Source organism: Scleropages formosus, chromosome 13, assembly GCF_900964775.1.
Source record: "Scleropages formosus chromosome 13, fSclFor1.1, whole genome shotgun sequence".
NCBI classification, from domain to species: domain Eukaryota; kingdom Metazoa; phylum Chordata; class Actinopteri; order Osteoglossiformes; family Osteoglossidae; genus Scleropages; species Scleropages formosus.
In genome coordinates, this window is record NC_041818.1 from 15,450,223 (window position 1) to 15,459,311 (window position 9,089).

The 9,089-nt window shown below is 44.9% G+C and overlaps 1 protein-coding gene across 2 annotated transcripts in view; it reads right to left on the reverse strand.

The window, feature by feature from the left end:
• The window catches only part of LOC108929730 (protein Jade-1-like), a 49,150-nt gene extending 40,061 nt beyond the window's left edge, over positions 1-9,089 (reverse strand). For both annotated transcript variants that reach the window (XR_001965781.2, XM_018744454.2), the window contains exons 1-2: positions 8,181-9,089; positions 2,169-2,232 (exon numbers count right to left, since the gene is read on the reverse strand). Coding sequence is in view for 1 of the 2 variants with exons in the window: in XM_018744454.2 (XP_018599970.1) it covers positions 2,169-2,232 (64 nt within the window). In the remaining variant the exon portion in view is untranslated. The remainder of the gene's footprint in view (positions 1-2,168; positions 2,233-8,180) is intronic.

The following is a 9,089-nucleotide window of genomic DNA, read 5'->3' on the forward strand; positions in this document are numbered from 1 at the left end:
ACTAAACTGGCAGCGTATTGGTTAGAACTGCTACTTTCGAATACAGAGGTTGCATGTTTGAATTCCACCTTCAGCTATAGGACCCATGAGAAAGACACCCATCCTAAAGTGCTCCAGTAAAAATTACCCAGCTGTATAAAAGAGTAAATATATAAGTAGCCTAACATTTTAAGTTGCTTTGGAGAAAAATGTCAGCTAAATGACCAAACATACATGTATTTTATTCAAGACTCATTTGATTGGATCGCTTTAGTCTTCATTTTCAAATATGTTGAACCAATTCTCTGCCTTCCATTTTCACCCTAGAGAAAACCAACCTCAGTGTAGGAGGAGAGACAAAGTTATAATCCAAAACACAAAAAAAGTGCTCATTGCAGTTATAAACCTGTACACTTCCACAGCCGCATGCCCATTATCTCCACATTAACGACTACAACCCCATTTCTAGAAAGAGCTGAAAAAACAGTTTAAAATTAAGAGTAGTAAATTTTCTGCCCCTCCCCCCCCTTCCCCTTTTTTTTTTTTTTTTTTAATTAAATTTGTCACTTTGTTGTTTCAGAGGAACAACATATCACTCAACCTTTGCAGAAACTAGTGAGGCAGCAGGAGGACTTATATGATGACCCAGAGAGACAGCCCTGCCCAATAAACTCTACTCTTGGAACAGAATAAGTAACACTGGCACAGTGAACATTTTAATCAAATCACCCCATCTTAAGTGCCATCATTTCCCCTTCTTAGTGTACAAAATGCTTGCTGCATCTTCCCTTTTCACTGTGTGCTTTATCCTGTGACTGCAGAGAGCTGTCATTTGTTGCTTGAGTGAACTTGTACACTGTTCACTGTGAGCATAAACCTTGGCCACTCTGTTCCAACTAGGGTATGGATGAAGAGTCTTCATGAAAACTTCAATTACATCCACTTAATATACATCTGCATATACAATGTGTGCGCATGTCTATAAAGACCCTTAAGGCAAATAAAAGCAAGCTTATAAAACTACAAATTTTTTTTTAAGTTACAAGTTATCCCTTTCACTGTGTGTAGAGACAGGAAGAGACACCATGAACATCCACCTCTTTTAAAGCTGGATGATTCAACAGTTAAAACCCTTCCAACTAGAAGCATACTGCCACTTGTTCAGCAACAAAAAACCATATGCCTGAGTGAGAAATAATGTGCTGTTTTATACATATATGTGAACATAACATGAAAGACATCAGAAGTGAAAGCAAAATGTTTTGCCTAGAAGCAGACAAGTAGCAGGTCTGTCTCTTCAGATAATCATTCCCCACAGGATAGGGAGGGAGTTTACAGGGAGCTGAAAAACCAGGGTCACCTCTACAACTTGAAAGTGACAAGTTTGAGGGGATTTAATCAAATGCTTTAAATGAACATTGCTCCTGGCCCAGTGGTGCTGAGAAGTCCGGGTCCCTTTTTTACAAGCTCCACTTTTGGCAAGGTTTCTGACCTGAAGAGGTGCAACTATTGGTCTGATCATGGCAATTTATTTATAGGACAAGATCACACCTCTCCACACAGGGTCCCAGTACTGAGCAGGGAACAGATTAATCTCACAAATAACTGACACTGGTACCATCTTATAATGTTCAGAATATATTCATGTATGTTTAGTTTGCAATGAGCTACAGAGGAGTCACTTCCTATGACTATGTATTTAAATACAAATTTAAATTTCACAACTAACTGCTCATCACCATTACAATACTGTATAACCAATTTATAAAAATAAACCTAGAAAAAGTAGTGCAGGTGCCAGTTACAAAATGTTTTCTGGGGTAACTCAAATTCCATGATGAAGCCAAAAGTTCCAAAAACTTTCCTTGTTGGAACTGAGCATCCACATACCCCACTCATTCACATATTTTACTAGTGAGCCAGCTTGAGGTTGAGACCACATGGAAATAATGCACTGAGAAAAACAGCCAAATGCAAGTAGACTCATAAGACTTCACCACCCACCCACTCTGGCCTTGTGGCGATTTCTGAAATGGCAATCAAACCACACGTGTCTGGCTGGCAGTTCATCTGTCATCTCTTCTTCTTAGCCCTGGCTCTGCAGACTCACAGCGAACTGGCTCTTTGGTATCCAACAGCAACAGTCCTTCCCCTGACCCCGCTTCCATCCTGCTGAAGAGGCTACTTACTGTCAGTGGTGTCTGAGTCATTGCTGCTGGTGGAGTACTTCCTCCTCTTATTCTCGCTCTCCATCTGTTGGAAAAGAACAAGAAAAAAAAAAGGGGGGACTAAGCACTTGACAGTGTCAAGCTGATGGGCACATCCCTACCGCAACACCCCGACCATGTGCATTTCTAATTGACACACAGCCAAAAGAAAAAAAAAAATCATGCTGGACACACCACCATCATTTAGGATGTGTAGACAGACGCACAGACATCCTCTTGCACAAATCTTTCATCCTCTGGAGACAACGGTGAGCCAGGAAAAAATGGTTATGGCATTCAGCCACTCCATGAAGATTTATGTGGTCATAAAACTGGGTTTTTCCTCTAGTTATACTGGACTCTTCCTATTGCCACAAAGCTTGGGCTGAGTGTTTTGGCTCAAATTTAGATCTAGTAAATAAATTGACTGCAGTCACACCCTGAAATTAGGCACCATATAGTACTCAGAAGTAAATGGGTGTTCAACACCTACACAGGCTGCTCCTTGAAGGGTGTTCATTTCTGAAATGAAGTGACACTGCAAAGTTGTCATACAATAGAGGCACAATATTTCCAATACACACTTGTGTACACAGGTTCGTGCCAGTAGACTGATTGCCAGGCTTACCCGATCCACTACATTTCCTGCCTTCTTAGTCCCACGCATGAACAATGAAACTTCAAGCAAAACATATTTCCCCACACAGCAGGAGAGGTCAGTCAATGTTTGAGAGGAAAGAACAGCAGCAGCCCAAAGAAATAAGTTTTCCTTCCGAATAAAGTTTGCTTCTGCACTGTATGGCCAATGCGTCTCCCCTGCATACCCTCAGGGAGGAACACCACAGGGCTGGCAGAACGCTTTCTGCAGGTGTCCCATTGGCGTTCACACACCACACACCATAAAGCAAATTAATTACCTAGCAGCAGAGAGAGAGCGGTGCTTTGGTACCATACCTGCTCATACACAGTTGCAGCAAGTAACCATGCGGTGCTTTTAACTGTGGCCAAGTTGGATTACACTTCCACGCTGTTTGAACCTGCACAACTCCCGTGTCCCATCTTTGTCTGTGCATGACACACCGAAGTGAAATCCTCCAGGGAAGCCATGTCCTCTTGCCAGCACCCCCTCAAGAAGCAACATCCCACTGACTGACCACAAGCATGTCCATATGTCCTCATCAGTTGCTGGTGCAGTCTGCATTAAAAGGGTGCCATTAAAATTGGAATCTGTACTTTCATATTATATAAGCAGGGTGCTGCTGCTGCAGTGGTTTAAGACTTAAAACTACAAAACTCCAACAGCTAAATCCCAGGAGAGGCATTTCTCTTATACCCCAGAGCAATGTACTTAACCTGAATTACTTTAGTAAATATCCAGCTGTGTGAAAAAGTATACTGTGATTGACTTACAGTTTTACAAGACCCTTGGGGGAAAAAAATGTCTGGTAAGCACATAAAATGTACAAAGTATGCATTTTCATTGAAACCCCAGCTCTTAAAACATAACACTTCCAAATCAGGAGAAGAAGAATGTTAACATTTTCATTGCTATTTGTAAAGGAGATTAAAAGCACTGGCAATACTTTGAGAAAATACTGTGATGACATATCACTTGAATTTGAAATTTCAATAAATTCAGCATGAGCAGTTGAGGCTGCTGGAATTTTATTACAAAATCTCATTAAGCATCTCAAACTGTTACTACTACCCTTCTGGGGGGAGGGAAAAAAAAAAAAAAAAAACTACAAAACTGATGCATGTTACAGTATTAACATCCCTGCAGATGCCAGGTAATGAAGTACATGTTCTGAACTGGGGGCGGCAGGGGGGTCTTTTAATGCAATTATTTTTACAGCACAATCATTTACAATGTAAACAATTTATCAGCTTTACAGACAATTTCAGCAGGCATTCTTCAGGTGCCAGTGGAAGTAAGGGAAGAACAGTAGGGAACAATATGATCTATTGCCTTGGTATCCCCTATTATTTCAAAATAGGGATACACTACCCTTAAGTATACATCTGATGCAGAAGAGGGAAAGTATGCATCTGGACAACCGCATGTACACAAACCAGAAATCCACACCACAAACAGAGAAAACATTTCTGAACTGAGAAAACAGTCCAGCCATTCCAATAAACAATATTTGTGGCATCATTCTATGCGAGGCTTAACTACAGCCTCTCTACTTGCACTTATCAACAGCTCCGAAAATTTTTTCCCCCCATCTGCATTATCATATTTTGCAACAGAACCATCTAGGGAGAGGCACAGATTAACACAGTTCTATGGCATGCCTGCCAGCATTCAAGCCAAAAAAGACTGTTTCTGTAGTGAGTCACTTAAGCTGCAATTCAGAAAAAGCCAATGTTCAAGATTAAGAAAGCAAAATCAAGTCCAAATTAAAGGGAATGAATTACATGCAAATTGGTCCATTTTTGAATAGGAGGGATTCCCTTGCACTAGACAGTAAGTGTAGCCCTCCCAGTATGAATTTTATACCATTATGCCAAGAACTTTTAATAAAGACCAGTCCTAGGTTTACAATATATAACAAAGTGAAAGCCTTCAGGGTGTTAAGTAAGGAAGAAAAACAGCTATTTCCTTCCATAAGCTGAACACAAGCATCGTTTATAAAGTTCTCCCAAAATGATTTACAAAGCAATTAAGGTCCCGTTGATAGGTCCCATGAGTTTTCCACAGAGTTCAACATATATTCTAAGGCAGTAAACTATGTGTTAGTGGTCTGTCAAAGTAACCATCCCTTACAAAAATATGCATATAAACAGAAAACGAAAAACCAACAGTTCAGGTGTCAAACCACACCCGTGGCGGTGTGGCATAGTACTAAGCAAATGACAGCTCTAATTCAAGCAGCCACTGAAGCACATGCTCAAATACAGCTTGAATTTCTTCCAGCTCTGGCAGGGCAAGTGCACCACCTTCTTTCATTATGGCAAAGGGGAAAAACAGCATGGTCCGGGGCTAGTCAAAGATAGACAGAATTCAACTAAAACCTCAACATGGAATACCTGAAGACAGAAGCTGAACATTACCACTACCCTCCATGCATCCTCTCCCTAAGGTCAACATCAGTCTGTTGTCTCGACAGGTTTAAGCCCAGCAGGGGCAATCGAACTAAACTAGCCAGCACCACTAAGAAACACACTTCCAATTTACTTTTTGGCATCTTCGAAAGAAAAGCGGTGAAAAAGGAGCGGAGCTGGGGCAAGAATGCAAGTGTTGCTACTCCCTTCTTCAGAGTACTGGTGCCCAGACAAGGCGATGGAACAACACTGGCAACGTGTCACCAATCATATCATAGCCAACCATGAAGAGGCCAACGGTGTGCAGGTGCCGTCCACTCCAAAGGGAATAGGACGCTGCAGCACTGAAGTATGAAAAGTAGCACTCTAGACCTCCGGCAGGGCCCTCGATCCGATGATCCACCTCGCCGAGATAATACGTTATCAACACGCAGTGAAGCGGCGCACTTATGCCTCGCTCCTTTGTGTAAACATCAACCTCTTCCATGGGCCACACAAGGAGTTTGAATGATGCAATTAGCATAATTCTCTGCACCTGTGCTTTTAATTTAGCACCCATTCAGGAGCACGTGCAACACTGTCTGTGACCCCTGAACATCCATTCGCAAGAGGAAAAAGAATTAATAAAAATAAATAAATTTAAATAAAGCTTTCAATAGAGCACTGCCAAGCAAAGCCGAATCTCCAGATGACCTTGCTGCTGAAGAGGACATACTAAAGAGACACCACCAAATGAACAAAAATGAAAAACAACAAAAAAAAAACCCCAACTGCTGAGCTCCAAAGGCAAAATAATTCCAACTTATCGGTGCTGCATGTTAATTTCTTCCCCCGAAATAAGCAGTTCATTAAAAGAGGGAGCGAATCATTTCTCCCTCTTGTGGAAGGAGCTGACAAACAGACCCAGGAGGCTTCCAGTGGATTTGAGAAGCTGCCATGTTACTGAGTAGGGGTAGTGGGTGGAGCAGAAGCTGCTAGATACAAATGTCCCTCCTCACCTCCCCTGCCATCAGTGGAACGGCTGAGGTGCTGGGAGAAGGGCACAGCACTGGGCACGGGTGGAGCAGTGCTGCATTTTAATCTGTGACGTAATGCATGGTGCCAGTTTCATTCCAATAGCTGTACTATCAATCCCTTTTTAAAGAATATCAGCCCTGATTGTAGTTATAATTCTTAGTACCCACAGATAACAGGAGATGCAGAAAAAAAGATCCCCAGCCTCAGTGAACTGGCCTTAGAATTACATCTTGAATTGCCAAAAATACTGTTGTGAGTCATAAGCAAGAGTGGAAATTAAATCTGTACTTTCAGAGAACTCATCCCCTGCCAGATGAATGTTCCAGTATAGCATTGCTGAGATCTGTTCTGTAAATGGGCATTCAAGGCCACGGCCCTGATTGCTATGTCATATTCCCCCCAGTACAGGCGTGCCACAGATTGGGCAACAGCTCAGGCACACATACCGCAGCACAGGGTAGGAATGCAAGCATCACTCTGCCCACCCCCCCAACCTAAGTTGCACCCTTATTCCACATAAATGCATACAGTTGCACAGCTTTGGGCAGGGAAGTGCTCTGCTGCACTTCATTCATGGATAACACTCCCCCCTGTGGAAGAATCAGGCTAACAGGATGTTGCTGGCCATGCGTGCACAACTTCCTGTCCTGACGCCAACTCCAAGTATAGCACAAATGCATGAAAAGCACACAATTAAAAACTTTTAATATGTAAATGACAGATTTACACCTGCAGCACAGCACATGTCTTTGTAGGCAATCTGGGTGTCTAGAGAATCCAACCTAGTCTAACTTGGGGAGGGTAAAAAAGCGAGCAATACTGTGTACTAAACAGCAGCATGCAGCTTCTGTTAGTGCTTATTAAGCATGATGTCATGAAGCAATCTTTAGGAGGACTAAGCTGCCATGTAACACTGCAGCTGGATGCTTGCTGGGAGTTATGTCTACTGCTACAGGTGCAGACCTCTGGAAGGTAAACAGCCACGCCCCCCTTTTGGCTCAACAGCCACGCCCCCTAGCGTTGGCACCGCGCAGCCAGCCGAGTAGACAGCCTTCAGAGCAGGCTTCTTGAAAACTGGCTTTCTTCCGCCCACGAGTTCATACGCACTTTCACTTTCGCTGCATTTTGTCGCGCGCGCACATGCTTTTACATTCCCCATCGCCATATATAAAAAATGACCACAGAACTCGGCCGGCACTACGCGGGATGTCGGATGTGCTAGCTGCGTAACCAGCAGCGATGCGTCCCTCTGCGAAACAGAGCGGCCGTTTCAGGAGCCGCAGCCACGCATTTCATAGGATAGGGTGCAGAGACACACATCGCTAGAACATCACTGTACAGAGTGTACGTACAGAAACCTGGGGATCCGCGTGAACTAGTCACTGTCTGATGATGCTCCAGTCGGCGCCGTGGCTGTCACAAACTGCGCTGGAGCACGTTCCTGGGCTGGAGGCGCTCAACAACTTAACACAACTAAGTTCTCCCGGGTACGAGCAGCACAGCGGCCGGGGGGCGCCGCGATCCGCTCGACACACAGCAGCCCGAGCTCGGACACCCGGCCGGGAGATGTGCAGCACACCCCGCCATCACCAGGCAGACGCGGCCGGGGGAGTAGCACTGCACGCCACGCAGTGTCCTCGCAGCGGAGCGATTAAAAACGTTAACCCCGACCAATTTTCACGTTCACAAAAAAAGTTCCATGTAAATGCTTTCAGTAAGTTGTTTTTGCTGGTTACCAGCCCACTGCCGGTCCCGCATGCAGCGGGCTACAAGCTGCGCCACGCGCGCCGCACGACTCGCTACATGATCATCATGCCACGGCAGGCATCTGCACTTCGCGGCTGCACATACACACACCAACCAACCAGAGGGGAGAAAAGGAGCGAGAACGTGACACAAACACTGCAGACGAAGGACACGAGCTCTTACCTTGCGGCCAGGCAGTTTCTGCAATGGGAGGAAAGGAGTCCTCGGTGGCGGGGCGGGCGGTGCAGCGGGATTAGGAGATCATCGGCGGGCAGAGCGACTCGGCGGTCCGCGGTAACGGTAGCTAACATCCCCCGTGGGTCCGCTCACCTCCCAGGAACCCGAGTGAAGTAAAGTAAAGTGAGCGGCTAGCTACAGCTCGGCTAACTGGCTGCCACTACTCTCTTCACATAGCCCGCTGAGCTAGCCGGACACCCGCGGAAAAACAGGCGACGACACGCAAGCAACGCCGAGATGGCCGCCTGCGCTCTTTTAATCACAACTAGGTAGTAAGGCTGTATGTTTGACTTCGTATACGTGCCCCAAAATACACAATTTATCAGCTAACACTCCTAGCTAACTAGCGCGCTTCAGTTAGCCGCTAGCTAATCATGCCGCATTTTATGTGGTAATCCAGGGTCCACCGCCGGCTCTTCGGTCAGTTTGGAGGTTTTTATTTAAGAATTACGTTTATTGCAGAATTCGTAAAAAGGTCGATATATCTTCAAAAAGCTGTGCAAGTTGGATCGGGGTAGTTTCGCAACGCGCTGCCACCAAAACGTTTATCTCATCGTGTTCCCTCCCTCCCTGTTTCTCTCGCTCTCTCTCTCTCTCGCTCGCTCTCTCTCTCAATCTCGCGCTCCCTCTCCCCGCCTCGTGCGACTGCACAGGCGTACACTGGGCTCGTGCAAGCCTACAACAAAAATAAGCTCACACTTAAAAGTCTTTTGGCGCCATATTAATGACGTACTTTAAATTTGCCGTTGCCCTCTTCTTGCGCGTGAAGTTCAGTCCCGAGATGCCGCTTCCCTGAGGCACGCGCGCGACAGTACTCGGGCGTTTTTATTTAAAAAAAAAAAAATAATAATTTAA